Source organism: Mixophyes fleayi, chromosome 4, assembly GCF_038048845.1.
Source record: "Mixophyes fleayi isolate aMixFle1 chromosome 4, aMixFle1.hap1, whole genome shotgun sequence".
Lineage (NCBI taxonomy): Eukaryota > Metazoa > Chordata > Amphibia > Anura > Limnodynastidae > Mixophyes > Mixophyes fleayi.
Window position 1 is genome coordinate 40,166,949 of NC_134405.1, and position 16,123 is coordinate 40,183,071.

The 16,123-nt window shown below is 44.8% G+C and overlaps 1 protein-coding gene across 4 annotated transcripts in view; it reads right to left on the reverse strand.

Moving 5' to 3' along the window:
* Window positions 1-13,196, reverse strand: part of ELAVL3 (ELAV like RNA binding protein 3) — a 32,364-nt gene extending 19,168 nt beyond the window's left edge. For 2 of the 4 annotated variants that reach the window (XM_075206703.1, XM_075206700.1), the window contains exon 1: window positions 13,040-13,195. In XM_075206703.1, the coding sequence (XP_075062804.1) occupies window positions 13,040-13,114 (75 nt within the window). In that variant the 5' untranslated portion in view covers window positions 13,115-13,195. Of the gene's footprint in view, window positions 1-13,039 lie in introns of all 4 variants that reach the window. The other 2 variants (XM_075206701.1, XM_075206702.1) reach the window with 2 other exon arrangements.
* Window positions 13,197-16,123: the final 2,927 nt, after the last annotated feature.

Here is a 16,123-nt window from a genome sequence, read left to right on the forward strand (position 1 = left end):
AGCCGCATTATGCCTTAAAGACCCTTCTCATCCTCCGGGCTGGGATTAATGGAAACGGGAGCAGAGAGATGAGGTTTTAAGCCCATTACTAAACAAGCACTAGTCTGCGGCTGTGGAGGGGTTAACCGCAAACAAAACCCCCTCCGAGCGGAATCTTACCCAAGAACAAAACGCTGACGGTTCTTTAACTGGGCATCGGATCATTCCCCCTGACCCAGATAGCTGAGCGCTCGCTCATACTATTTCTATACGTAGCATATAGCTGTACAAAGAGATTTATGTTCATACACAAATCAAGATATTGCCTAATTAATTTACACGATCTAGAACCCTGAGTTCCATCTTTCTTCCCTATGGTCCCTCTTGCTTATGCAACAAATGATTTGTTGATTACTAGTTAACTAACCTGAACAGAGAGGACTTACCCCCCACTAATATAGTAGGAGGGTACTGGATCCAAATTTTAGGTTTCAGCTGAATGCCAAATCTTTTCACCAAATCTTTTTCCAAACCAGACCTGAATCCAGGCATACTTGCCTACTTTTTATCCATGCCCAGCGAGGGGAAACCCAGGGGGTGTATAAAAGGGGCAAACTGGGGGGAATTGGGGCGGCCTACTCACAAACTGGGAGACTCTCAGATATTCCGGAAGAGAAGACAAGTACAATGGAAGGAAGCAGGTCAGGGGGTCATGTTCATAAGTGGAAAACCCCTTTAATTGATTTCTGACTAAATTGTCTCTGGAGTGTGTGTGCCTCTGGTTGTAAATTAAACTTACATTTCTATTCTTGAAACACTTGGCTTATGTAAGTATGAAAACCTCCTACCCGCCAACACCCAATAACTGTAAATACACAATAGTTTACGCTAATAATAAACCAAAGTCCCCGAGATGTACCTCAAATCCCAAGGGCAAGGTCAAACCCAAAGAATTCTCAGGCATGCCCATCACCCACACACAATGGAGGCTGCCATATTGAAAGTAGCCTATGAAGGCACTAGCAACCAGTGACGTTACTCAGACAGGAGGTACAACACATAACCATGGGGTAGCTACTGATTGCAAGAGCAGTAATAGTCTTCATATCAACATAGGATCGGCTTACAAAATGGCCGCCTCTGCTGAGGGAAGGTAATGAGGTCATTTTTAGAAAGTCGCTTCTCTTTATTCTAGCTTGAATTTGCAGCAGGAAAATAAAACAAGACAGAAGTTGCAACATAACTATACGTATATAGTTTAACTTTATACGAATACACTCCTATCAATTAAACTCATCGGAATTTTACTTCTGGTGATAATGACGCTATGGCTGGCGGTAAGAACGTTGATGAATTGGCCATAGCGAAAATGAGCTCTATCGTCCTTTTAAAAATATACCCATTAGGGTCACTAACCCCACAGTGTCATTAGTCCCTGTTTTTCACTGACTTTCTGCCACCTATGACTTGTTTTACATCCTCCATGTTGTGGTAGGCTAAAGACCAAACAGCTATTCAATTCACCTGTGTGATACGATGTCTACACTTAATGCCAGTATACTATAGGGTTTCAATATAAATAAATCAATCAAAAAAATTTTTTTTTAAGAATAAGTTATAGTTGGGTTTATATTGCCCGTAAAAGACAATAAAGCAATTAACATAAAAATGTGTTATTATTTTATTTGTCATTTATTGAACGAGGTAAAAGAGAGAATACACATCCGCTGTCCCCTCGTTATTCCCTATGATGAGTTTGGAGTGGTGGATTTTTCTCAGGCACGTGCACGCAGGCCATTCTCTTGCAGTAAAGTCCTCCTTTCTTAACCACCCTCTTTAATGCCGCTGCAGACATCTGTCACGCTAGGCCTGGAATATAGGCCCTAGGCCTACTGGCCCTGTTGTCATAGAAACTGTGCACCCTATAGAGAAACCGCAAGTGCTTCCACACACATACCCAGCTATAACCCCTTCATCTCCACCCGCAGACCAGGAACGATGAAGCTGGATGAAGGAAGGGCTACGAGGGTGAGGCCGGAGGCTGCAAAGCACAAGATGTGGAGATAAGGGCAGGAAATGGGAGTGGAAGAGATGACAATAGGATTCCCCCATATAATGGGGCCTTTGGATCAGTGATCACTCACTGGCTGTCACTGAGATTCCATGTTCTCTTACACTACTAACAATACCCAGCCCTGTGGTGCCAGGGAGAGACTGGCAATGCATCTGCCCACAGTGTGTGGTGCTATCATCCTGCAAGGCAGACACAGCTATTACCTGTGCAGCAACCACCGTCCTATCACATGCCTCTGGCAAGAAGGTTCTGTAATTCATACAAAAATCACCCTTCATTTCCATTCAGATGCTAAATACAGTAAAACAAAAACTGTAATTATATATATCTATCTATATATCTCATACTTGCCAACTCTCCTGCAATATCTGGGATACTCCTGGATTCCGGATGGGTCTCCCAGACTCCCGGGAGTGTATGGCAGTGTCACGCATTTGGTCCAAAATGCTGCGATTCTTCGGGAATTGCGGCATTTGGCCCCGCCCCCGCTGTAAAATGACACGTTTGCATCATTACAGGGGGCGCGTGCAAAATGATGCAAATTTTGGAACCCTGCCCCCCGCAAGCCCACCTCCCCTCGGCAGCTTCCGGACGCCAACTAGAAGAAGTTGGCAAGTATGATATATCTATACACTATATGGACAAAAGTATTCGGACTCTTGACCATCACACTGGGACTGTGATGACATTGTATTCCAATACATATACTTTAATATGGAGTTGGTCCCCCATCTGCAGTGATAACAGCTTCCACTCTTCTTGGAAGGCTTTCCACAAGATGTTGGAGTGTTTCTGTGGGAATTTGTGCCCATTCATTCTGTAGAGCATTTATGAGGTCAGTCAGTGATGTTGGACTAGAAGGCCTGGTGTGCAATCTCCATTACAGTTCATCCCAAAGGTGTTCGATGGGGTTGAGGTCAGGGCTCTGTGTGGACCAGTCAAGTTCTTCCACACCAAACTCATCAAACCATGTCTTTGTAGTCCTTGCTTTGTGCACTGGGGCACAGTCATGTTGGAATAGAAAAGGGCCTTCCCCAAACTGTTGCCACAAAGTTGGAAGGATAGCTGTGGTCGGGGGAGCATTGATTGGGTTAAACCTCAGCACTAAAGGATTAAAGAGTATATTCATTAATCTATGTCCCTTTGCTGGGCTCTGGAAGTATAATTTTTTAATTTTCATATATTGATTTCTAATGTAATAGCCTTGTGTGTATAGGAAATGTATTTATTTCTGAGGCATATGCCAGGGGAGGAAATGTGTATTCTGTGACTGTCTGGAGTCAGGTGGACTCATGCTAATTAGACCTATTCATGTGAAGTGACCAATACCTCAGTTTAGCCTGTAATCACGGCAGGGGGCCACTGCCTTTCTGTGGTGGGATGGCTGCATCTCAGATCCTGTTTAAATAATGCAAGTAGCAGGTTAGGATATAACAGAGTGTAAATTTGTTAATTTTGCATTGCATGTAAATCCATGTTTGGGGAAACATTTTGCATCCCGATACTAGAAATAACTCAGACTTGTTGGAGCCAGCTAAGTTCAGGGGGCGACGTTACCCCCTGCTGAGGTGTTTCAGAATGTGTATAAAAAGCGAGCTGTTTGACCATGTAATGTACCATTATTGTTCCATCTGACTTTCTGATCACTTGTACCTTCAAGCAGTGTGAACTGTCCTTGTCAGGACACTTGAGCTAAATAAACATCACTTGCTTCAAGACCTGCTTGACATCATCTTCCCTGCTGTAATTTCCTGTGACCTACAGATTAGACCCAACTCTAATCTTTTTCTGGATGTTTTGAGGTTTGGACCCAAATGACTTGGTACGCTGAAGCATTAAGATTGCCCTTCACTGGAGATAAGGAGCCTAGCCCAAACCCTGAAAAACAGCCCCATAACATTATCCCTCCTCCACAAAACTTCACAGTTGGCATAATGCAGTCAGGTAGGTAACGTTCTCCCGGCATCCGCCAAACCCAGACTCGCCCATCTGACTGACAAACAGAGAAGCGTGATTCATCACGCCACAGAACACGTTTTCACTGCTGCACAGTCCAGTGTCGGTGTGCTTTACACCACTCCATCCGACGCTTGGCATTGGTCTTGGTGATGTGAGGCTTGTATGCAGCTGCTCGGCCATGGAAACCCATTCCATTAAGCTCCTGCTGTACAGTTTTTGTGCTTACATTAATGTCAGTGGAAGTTCGAAACCCTTCAGCTGTGGAATCAGCAGAGCTTTTCTTACTTTTACGCACCATGCGCCTTAGCAGTCGTTGACCCCGCTCTGCAATTTTATGCGGTCTCTGCTTCGTGGCCAAGTTGCTGTAGTTCCTAAACGCTTCCACTTTATAATAATATCACTTACAGTTGACCGTGGAAGATCCAGCACAGATGAAATTTCACGAACTTTCATTACAAAGGTGGCATCCTATCACAGTACCACGCTTGTAGTCACTGAGCTCTTCAGAACGACCCATTTTGTATCACAAATGTTTGCAAATGGAGACTGCATGGCTAGGTGTTGATTTTATACACCTCTGGCAACGGGTCTGATTGAAACACCTCAAATCAATAATTCAATAATTAAAAGGTGTGGCCAAATACTTTTGTCCATATAGTGTGTGTATATATATATATATATATTTATGTATACATGTCATTGAGAAGGGGAGACAGTGATCAGATATCACTAAGCATAACTGTCATTCATTTATGTATGTAGTGTTAGAACACTTCTAAATATAGCTGCCACGTTTTAAGATTGCACTGAATGTGGATCATGCCCACTTACCATGGTGACAGTTTTATATTCATGTCATGGTGTAGTAGTGTGTGAGGAGGAGAAGTCTGTACTGTACCTGTGCTGTGTATACAGGTCATGGTGTAGTAGTGTGTGAGGAGGAGATGTCTGTACTGTACCTGTGCTGTGTATACATGTCATGGTGTAGTAGTGTGTGAAGAGGAGATGTCTGTACTGTACCAGTGCTGTGTATACATGTCATGGTGTAGTAGTGTGTGAGGAGGAGATGTCTGTACTGTACCAGTGCTGTGTATACATGTCATGGTGTAGTAGTGTATGAGGAGGAGATGTCTGTACTGTACCTGTGCTGTGTATACATGTCATGGTGTAGTAGTGTGTGAGGAGGAGATGTCTGTACTGTACCTGTGTTGTGTATACAGGTCATGGTGCAGTAGTGTGTGAGGAGAAGATGTCTGTACTGTACCTGTGCTGTGTATACATGTCATGGTGTAGTAGTGTGTGAGGAGGAGATGTCTGTACGGTACCTGTGCTGTGTATACATGTCATGGTGTAGTAGTGTGTGAGGGGGAGATGTGTGTACTGTACCTGTGCTGTGTATACATGTCATGGTGTAGTAGTGTGTGAGGGGGAGATGTGTGTACTGTACCTGTGCTGTGTATACATGTCATAGTGTAGTAGTGTGTGAGGAGGAGATGTCTGTACTGTACCTGTGCTGTGTATACATGTCATGGTGTAGTAGTGTGTGAGGAGGAGATGTGTGTACTGTACCTGTGCTGTGTATACATGTCATGGTGTAGTACTGTGTGAGGAGGAGATGTCTGTACTGTACCTGTGCTGTGTATACATGTCATGGTGTAGTAGTGTGTGAGGAGGAGATGTGTGTACTGTACCTGTGCTGTGTATACAGGTCATGGTGTAGTACTGTGTGAGGAGGAGATGTCTGTACTGTACCTGTGCTGTATATACATGTCATGGTGTAGTAGTGTGTGAGGAGGAGATGTGTGTACTGTACCTGTGCTGTGTATACATGTCATGGTGTAGTAGTGTGTGAGGGGAGATGTGTGTACTGTACCTGTGCTGTGTATACATGTCATGTTGTAGTAGTGTGTGAGGGGGAGATGTGTGTACTGTACCTGTGCTGTGTATACATGTCATGGTGTAGTAGTGTGTGAGGAGGAGATGTGTGTACTGTACCTGTGCTGTGTATACTTGTCATGGTGTAGTAGTGTGTGAGGAGGAGATGTCTGTACTGTACCTGTGCTGTGTATACATGTCATGGTGTAGTAGTGTGTGAGGGGAGATGTGTGTACTGTACCTGTGCTGTGTATACATGTCATGGTGTAGTAGTGTGTGAGGAGGAGATGTGTGTACTGTACCTGTGCTGTGTATACTTGTCATGGTGTAGTAGTGTGTGAGGAGGAGATGTCTGTACTGTACCTGTGCTGTGTATACATGTCATGGTGTAGTAGTGTGTGAGGAGGAGATGTCTGTACTGTACCTGTGCTGTGTATACATGTCATGGTGTAGTAGTGTGTGAGGGGGAGATGTGTGTACTGTACCTGTGCTGTGTATACATGTCATGGTGTAGTAGTGTGTGAGGAGGAGATGGGTGTACTGTACCTGTGCTGTGTATACATGTCATGGTGTAGTAGTGTGTGAGGAGGAGATGTCTGTACTGTACCTGTGCTGTGTATACATGTCATGGTATAGTAGTGTGTGATGGGGAGATGTCTGTACTGTACCTGTGCTATGTATACATGTCATGGTGTAGTAGTGTGTGAGGGGAGATGTCTGTACTGTACCTGTGCTGTGTATACATGTCATGGTGTAGTAGTGTGTGAGGGGAGATGTCTGTACTGTACCTGTGCTGTGTATACATGTCATGGTGTAGTAGTGTGTGAGGGGGGAGATGTCTGTACGGTACCTGTGCTGTGTATACATGTCATGGTGTAGTAGTGTGTGAGGGGGAGATGTGTGTACTGTACCTGTGCTGTGTATACATGTCATGGTGTAGTAGTGTGTGAGGGGAGATGTCTGTACTGTACCTGTGCTGTGTATACATGTCATGGTGTAGTAGTGTGTGAGGAGGAGATGTGTGTACTGTACCTGTGCTGTGTATACATGTCATGGTGTAGTAGTGTGTGAGGGGGAGATGTCTGTACTGTACCTGTGCTGTGTATACATGTCATGGTGTAGTAGTGTGTGAGGGGAGATGTCTGTACTGTACATGTGCTGTGTATACATGTCATGGTGTAGTACTGTGTGAGGGGAGATGTCTGTACTGTACCTGTGCTGTGTATACATGTCATGGTGTAGTAGTGTATGAGGGGGAGATGTCTGTACTGTACCTGTGCTGTGTATACATGTCATGGTGTAGTACTGTGTGAGGAGGAGATGTCTGTACTGTACCTGTGCTGTGTATACATGTCATGGTGTAGTAGTGTGTGAGGAGGAGATGTCTGTACTGTACCTGTGCTGTGTATACATGTCATGGTGTAGTAGTGTGTGAGGAGGAGATGTCTGTACTGTACCTGTGCTGTGTATACATGTCATGGTGTAGTAGTGTGTGAGGAGGAGATGTGTGTACTGTACCTGTGCTGTGTATACATGTCATGGTGTAGTAGTGTGTGAGGAGGAGATGTCTGTACTGTACCTGTGCTGTGTATACATGTCATGGTGTAGTAGTGTGTGAGGAGGAGATGTCTGTACTGTACCTGTGCTGTGTATACATGTCATGGTGTAGTAGTGTATGAGGGGGAGATGTCTGTACTGTACCTGTGCTGTGTATACATGTCATGGTGTAGTAGTGTGTGAGGAGGAGATGTCTGTACTGTACCTGTGCTGTGTATACATGTCATGGTGTAGTAGTGTGTGAGGAGGAGATGTCTGTACTGTACCTGTGCTGTGTATACATGTCATGGTGTAGTAGTGTGTGAGGAGGAGATGTCTGTACTGTACCTGTGCTGTGTATACATGTCATGGTGTAGTAGTGTGTGAGGAGGAGATGTGTGTACTGTACCTGTGCTGTGTATACATGTCATGGTGTAGTAGTGTGTGAGGAGGAGATGTCTGTACTGTACCTGTGCTGTGTATACATGTCATGGTGTAGTAGTGTGTGAGGAGGAGATGTGTGTACTGTACCTGTGCTGTGTATACATGTCATGGTGTAGTAGTGTGTGAGGAGGAGATGTGTGTACTGTACCTGTGCTGTGTATACATGTCATGGTGTAGTAGTGTGTGAGGAGGAGATGTGTGTACTGTACCTGTGCTGTGTATACATGTTATGGTGTAGTAGTGTGTGAGGAGGAGATGTCTGTACTGTACCTGTGCTGTGTATACATGTTATGGTGTAGAAGTGTGTGAGGGGGAGATGTGTGTACTGTACCTGTGCTGTGTATACATGTCATGGTGTAGTAGTGTGTGAGGGGGAGATGTGTGTACTGTACCTGTGCTGTGTATACATGTCATGGTGTAGTAGTGTGTGAGGAGGAGATGTCTGTACTGTACCTGTGCTGTGTATACATGTCATGGTGTAGTAGTGTGTGAGGGGGAGATGTGTGTACTGTACCTGTGCTGTGTATACATGTCATGGTGTAGTAGTGTGTGAGGGGAGATGTCTGTACTGTACCTGTGCTGTGTATACATGTTATGGTGTAGTAGTGTGTGAGGAGGAGATGTGTGTACTGTACCTGTGCTGTGTATACATGTTATGGTGTAGTAGTGTGTGAGGAGGAGATGTCTGTACTGTACCTGTGCTGTGTATACATGTCATGGTGTAGTAGTGTGTGAGGAGGAGATGTGTGTACTGTACCTGTGCTGTGTATACATGTCATGGTGTAGTAGTGTGTGAGGAGGAGATGTGTGTACTGTACCTGTGCTGTGTATACATGTCATGGTGTAGTAGTGTGTGAGGAGGAGATGTCTGTACTGTACCTGTGCTGTGTATACATGTTATGGTGTAGAAGTGTGTGAGGAGGAGATGTCTGTACTGTACCTGTGCTGTGTATACATGTTATGATGTAGTAGTGAGCTGCATTTCATCATCATCATCATCATTTATTTATATAGCGCCACTGATTCCGCAGCACTGTACAGAGAACTCACATCAGTCCCTGTTCCATTGGAGCTTACAGTCTAAATCCCCTAACATACACACACAGACCGAAGTGCTGACCACTACACCACTGTGCTGCCTATTTAGGCAGACATTTATATAGACTGCATTTCCTACATGACCTCCAGACTGGGCAGTACCAGTGGTATTGGTCAGTAGTAGAGGTGATAGTGTGTCTGCTGCTTGTGATGCTGTAGCGGTGTGTGTGTTTGTGTGTGTGTGTGTGTGTGTGTGTGTGTAGGGTGGCAGGCATCGCTGCATCGCTGCATCCCACACTGTCTGAGTCTTTTTAGGTGAACGTGCGGAGAATACAAGGAGTAAAAATAACCCAGGTGTATAACATCATCTCACAAAAATAGACGCTCTCCCTCTTCCTCAGAGCAGGCGTCTAAGAATAGAGAGCAGACAGTGAGGGGGAAGCGCGGCGGGATAAAGTGCAAGCGAACAAAGCCGTAGCAAAGAGGAGCAGGAGACAGGCTGCCTGCTGGAGGTTCTGCCTGGGTGCAGAGAGAAACCATCCATAGGTGCCCACCCCCTCATCGGGCACACAACTCTCAACTTGTGGCGGTACCAGCTTCAAGGTCTGCCCTCCTCCCGCTATTTACCACGTGTGGAGCTGGGGTGGGAGAAGTGTCATTTTCACTAACCACATAGCGCTAAACTCCCAACGTATCACTGCCGCGGTAAGAAGCCGCTGCTCCTTTATGTTGGCAGCCGGCGGTCACTGTCGGGGGCCGCAGGGAAAATTAAATTCACTCAGTCAGTGTTTTAGATGCCAACTAAACCGTAGACTGAGTCGGCATCCTAGGTTCAACTAGCGGTAGAGTCGGCCCCCTGAGCTCGCAATCTATAACTGCCACGGTCATTGGAAGCGTGGTCTGCAGAGCTCACAATCTATGACAGCTGTCCCTGTCGCTGGAATGTGTCACCAGAAGAGCTCACAATCTATGATGTCTGTCTCAGTCACTGGTATACAGGTCTCAATCGATCCATCCCCTTACCCGCCCCTAAATTGTATTATGGTATAATTAACCGCCTGTCATAAATGATAATTAAAGGCATGAAGGGCTACCCTGACCATACAAATGCTGTAGGCCAAATGTTTTATACAGAAAATGTGAGGTCACATCTGATATTTGTAGTAGTTTACTACGTTACTCCTTAGATTACACAATTTCATGTAAAGAAAAGTAAAGTGATGACATCAGAACTCCAGAATCGTAAGTAATGACGTCAGAACGCTCTATTTATGCAAATATTATTTATAGAAGTTAATAAATATATTAGCATGAATTGTCTGTTATGTATCAATGATAAGATTTTCACAGATCCGTGAAGACATAAATATAATGTGCTTATAAAGAAAGGGTATTAATATTATGGCCTATTTATTTATCAGTAGTTACAGTGTGTTGTTGCTCTCCTCTTGTGTCCGTAACATTATATTATCATGCAGCACAATGCGCTTTATAATGCACATGGCGCATTTCGCTCACGTTCTCTTAAAGCCGCAGTGTTACTTCCTATGCCATAAACATCCTTTTAGTCTTATCGTGTGAGTGCTCACCCCCCACGGTCGTACACTGTGGTATATTCTGCAGCGTGTACATGCTGTAAATGTAAGACCTAGTTATATGCCAGATGCGGGTGGCCACTCTGGTCATTCAGCAAACGTTCTGCTTGTAAACCTCATTGTGCTGCCTCCTCGTTACAGAGAGAATGCTAATTAGCCCAAACAAAACTGCTCAGTCTAAGTTGCTTTTACAATTGCCAACCATGTGAAGCTATACCGTAATGTAACAACTGGATATATAACTGGTTCGTTAAATTAAAACTAATTGTTGTTGTTATGCATTTCTGTAGTGTGTGCAGGATTCATATCGTCTGTCAATACACTAATTAGAAGTCGGCTGACTGGCCAATCCAATCAGTGCTCCGGCGTCAGCCCTCACACTACTACATATGAGCCTGGCCCACCGCACGTGGTCAGATGAGCAGCTTCCTCTCTCTCCTGCTGCAGAACACGTTAGTGCTTTTATAAAGAATAATAATAGCAATACTAACATGATGACAGTGGCCCCACATCGTGGTGATGTGTGTAGAGACTAGAGAGCTGTGGGACATGGAGGCTTTCTCTAATGCCACAGATAGGGCCACCGTCAGGGTGTAACGTGGGGGGAGCCGCATAGGGTAAATGAGCGATTGGCACCAGGAGGGAGGTCCAGCACTCCCATGGTTTATATAGCCAGACTCCTGTCCTGCTGCTTATTGCTGGGGGAAACAAGCAGCAGTAGCAGCTATTAACATCTATCAGCCTCTGTCACTCAGAATCACTTATAGGGCCAGATGAGACACTGCACAGATTCCTGCCTGGTACTACTAGTAAAAGCAGAGCACCGGGAGCTGTCTGTTAGATGGTAATGACAGCAACCGGCAGCTCTGTCCCCTAGAAATTAGCAAGAACTGGAGCACGGGTAAAAGGTAAGTACACCATATGGGGGAAAGGTGTACAGCGCTACGGAATACGTTGGCGCTATATAAATAAATCATGATGATGATGATGAGGTCTGTACTACACTATCGATCTGAATGGTGATCTGTTCTTCACTTTTCAGGTCTGCTATTCACTAGCCACTAGATTAGAGGTTTTCTATTTACTATACCCCATAATTAATATCAACTCACGAGCCACCAGACGGAGGTTTACTATTCACTAGCCACTAGATTGGAGATCTACTATTCACTAGTCACTAGATTGGAGATCTACTTTTCACTAGCCACCAGATTAGAGATCTACTATTCACTTGTCACCAGATGGAGATCTGCTATTCCCTAGCCACTAGATTAGAGATCTACTATCCATTAGCCACCAGATTAAAGATCTACTATTCACTAGCCACTAGATTAGAGGTTTTTTATTTACTATACCCCATAATTGATATCAACTCACGAGCCACCAGACGGAGGTTTACTATTCACTAGCCACTAGATTGGAGATCTACTATTCACTAGTCACTAGATTGGAGATCTACTTTTCACTAGCCATCAGATTAGAGATCTACTATTGACTTGCCACCAGATGGAGATCTGCTATTCCCTAGCCACTAGATTAGAGATCTACTATCCACTAGCCACCAGATTAAAGATCTACTATTCACTAGCCACCAGATTAGAGGTTTTCTATTTACTACACCCCATATTGGATATCAACTACTCACTAGCCACCAGATTAGAGATCTTCTTATTCACTAGCCACCAGATGGAGGTCTGCTATTCACTAGCCACTAGATTAGAGATCTACTATGCACTAGCCACCAGATGGAGATCTGCTATTTGCTAGCCACTATATTAGAGGGTTTTCTATTTACTACACCCATATTGGATATCAACTACTTCCTAGCCACCAGATTGGAGGTCTGCTGTTTATTAGCCACCAGATTGGAGGTCTGCTGTTTATTAGCCACCAGATTGAAGCCCCGCTGTTCATTAGCCACCAGATTAAAGCTATTTCTGTTCATACACATTGGGTCTCATTTAAAGCTAGGGGAAAATTCAGCTTAGGCGTTCTTCACCTTGGCAAAACCATGTTGCGCTGCAGGCGGTGGGCACATTTAAAAGTGTGTGGACAGATTTTGAGGGAAGCGCGTCTTCGCTGAAATCTAAAGCGCAGTGTAAAATTAAAAGCTTCCCAGTACTTGTGTGCTAAATGTGAAAGCAGCCAGTATGTCCCCTGCATGCAAATAAAAATGTATTTGCAGCCCTTGCACCCAGGTGCAAATCTGCACCATTTAGGGGATTTGCGGATTTAATCCTAATTGGAAATGAGGCCCATTGTCACACATGCAGATCTCTGGCAAGTAAGTGAGCAGACGTTTTATCTTGGCGGAAGGGAGGGAACGGGGAAAAATCACCAGCAATGAAGGCATGATGCACTGTACCGCTATGCATGTACCTCATCAATCGCTGTGTTTCCATCAGCCTTCCTCCATCCCAGTGTTCTTCACTCTCATACAGATGTCATCTCACAGCCTTTCATTTCCGAATTCCTGCTCATTCATTCCTCCCCCTCAGTATACCACAACCCCCCCACCCCCACACCGATCACGCTGTACCTCTTGTGTCCTCCTCAAGATCATCTCTACATACACTCCACCTTCCTCTCCTCCAGTGTACGAGACCACGTCCATTTATCAGCCACACTCCGCCCGCAGACCGAGGGCCGCTGTATTGTTTATCTATCTCTCCTGTCTTCATCCATGTCTTACAAATTCCCTCTTCATCCATCTGCTCCTATCTTGGGTCCCAGCCCCCCACCCCTTCCACTATCTCTCTGCATCTCATTATATACAGCTTCATCCATCTCTCTGTCAATAATCTCCCACCCCCAACCATCGTTTCCTCCTTTCCCATATTACGCTTACTACACCTAAGCAGCCTCTCTTTAAATGTCTTTATTAGGATATTGATCAGCACAAAGCACATTTTTCACCTGCCTGTCAGGACAGTGTGCTCCAGTTGGAGGTTTAACAAGAAACTCACAATGGTCACCAATTATCTTTTCTCCTACACCCCAGGCCCTTTCCACCACGTGCGTTGGCCTGTAGTGGTCTGTTATTCTGTCAGTGCTCAGTACCACTCAAATGTACAATGCTACAAAAATATGCTTTTTCCCCTGCAGTAATAAACTCACATCAGTTACGTCCCCATTTTCTCCGTCTTTATGTCTTGTGAGTTTATTGTCACAGGTTAGTGTGTATGTATTGTGCAGAGTATGAAAATAGAGAGCGTCAGACAGAGAATGGATTGTGTGAGACATAAAAAGGGGTAGGAAGGAATGGATATTGCAGAGAAAACAGGGAGGAGGGGAGAGAGGCTCTTTAGAGAATGAAGCCTTTCAGGAGACATGTGGCACAGACTTGTGTCACTGACAGTATGTGACACAAGGTGGACTATCAGAGGCAGCGTGTGACAGAATTCAGGAGATGAATGACAGTCTCCATTACTGAAAATATGTGATACAGGCAACTATATATCAGGTAGTATCTGACACAGGCAGTTCATGTCAGGTAATGTGTGACACAGGCAGTTCATGTCAGATAATGTGTGACACAGGCAGTTCATGTCAGGTAGTGTGTGACACAGGCAGTTCATGTCAGGTAGTGTGTGACACAGGCAGTATATGTCAGATAGTGTGTGACAAAGGCAGTATATGTCAGGTAGTGCGTGACAAAGGCAGTATATGTCAGGTAGTGCGTGACACAGGCAGTATATGTCAGGTAGTGTGTGACACAGGCAGTTCATGTCAGGTAATGTGTGACACAGGCAGTTCATGTCAGGTAGTGTGTGACACAGGCAGTATATGTCAGATAGTGTGTGACAAAGGCAGTATATGTCAGGTAGTGCGTGACAAAGGCAGTATATGTCAGGTAGTGCGTGACACAGGCAGTATATGTCAGGTAGTGCGTGACAAAGGCAGTATATGTCAGGTAGTGCGTGACACAGGCAGTATATGTCAGGTAGTGCGTGACACAGGCAGTATATGTCAGGTAGTGTGTGACACAGGCAGTATATGTCAGATAGTGTGTGACACAGGCAGTATATGTCAGGTAGTGTGTGACACAGGCAGTATATGTCAGATAGTGTGTGACACAGGCAGTATATGTCAGGTAGTGCGTGACACAGGCAGTATATGTCAGGTAGTGTGTGACACAGGCAGTATATGTCAGGAAATGTGTGACACAGACAGTATATGTCAGGTAGTGTGTGATATAGGCAGTATATGTCAGGTAAAGTGTGACACAGGCAGTTCATGTCAGGTAGTGTGTGACACAGGCAGTATATGTCAGGTAGTGTGTGACACAGGCAGTATATGTCAGGTAGTGTGTGACATAGGCAGTATATGTCAGGTAGTGTGTGACACAGGTAGTATATGTCAGGTAGTGTGTGACACAGGCAGTATATGTCAGGTCGTGTGTGACATAGGCAGTATATGTCAGATAGTGTGTGACACAGGCAGTATATGTCAGGTAGTGCGTGACAAAGGCAGTATATGTCAGGTAGTGTGTGACACAGGCAGTATATGTCAGATAGTGTGTGACACAGGCAGTATATGTCAGGTAGTGCGTGACACAGGCAGTATATGTCAGGTAGTTTGTGACACAGGCAGTATATGTCAGGTAGTGCGTGACATAAGCAGTATATGTCAAGTAATGTGTGACACAGGCAGTATATGTCAGGTAAAGTGTGACACAGGCAGTATATGTCAGGTAGTGTGTGACACAGGCAGTATATGTCAGGAAATGTGTGACACAGGCAGTATATGTCAGGTAGTGTGTGACACAGGCAGTATATGTCAGGTAGTGTGTAATACAGGCAGTATATATCAGGTAGTGTCTGACACATGCAGTATATGTCAGGTAGTGTGTGACACAGGCAGTATATGTCAGGTATTGTGTGACACAGGCAGTATATGTCAGATAGTGTGTGACACATGCAGTATATGTCAGGTAGTGCGTGACACAGGCAGTATATGTCAGGTAGTGCGTGACACAGGCAGTATATGTCAGATAGTGTGTGAGACAGGCAGTATATGTCAGGTAGTGTGTGACACAGGCAGTATATGTCAGATAGTGTGTGACACAGGCAGTATATGTCAGGTAGTGTGTGACACAGGCAGTATATGTCAGGTAGTGTGTGACACAGGCAGTATATATCAGATAGTGTGTGACACAGGCAGTATATGTCAGGTAGTGTGTGACACAGGCAGTATATGTCAGATAGTGTGTGACACAGGCAGTATATGTCAGGAAGTGCGTGACACAGGCAGTATATGTCAGGTAGTGCGTGACACAGGCAGTATATGTCAGGTAGTGTATGACACAGGCAGTATAAGTCAGGTAGTGTGTGAAACAGGCAGTATATGTCAGATAGTGTGTGACATAGGCAGTATATGTCAGGTAGTGTGTGACACAGGCAGTATATGTCAGGTAGTGTGTGATATAGGCAGTATATGTCAGATAGTGCGTGACACAAGCAGTATATGTCAGGTAGTGCGTGACACAGGCAGTATATGTCAGGTAGTGTGTGACACAGGCAGTATATGTCAGGTAATGTGTGACACAGGCAGTATATGTCAGGTAGTGCGTGACACAGGCAGTATATGTCAGGTAATGTGTGACACAGGCAGTATATGTCAG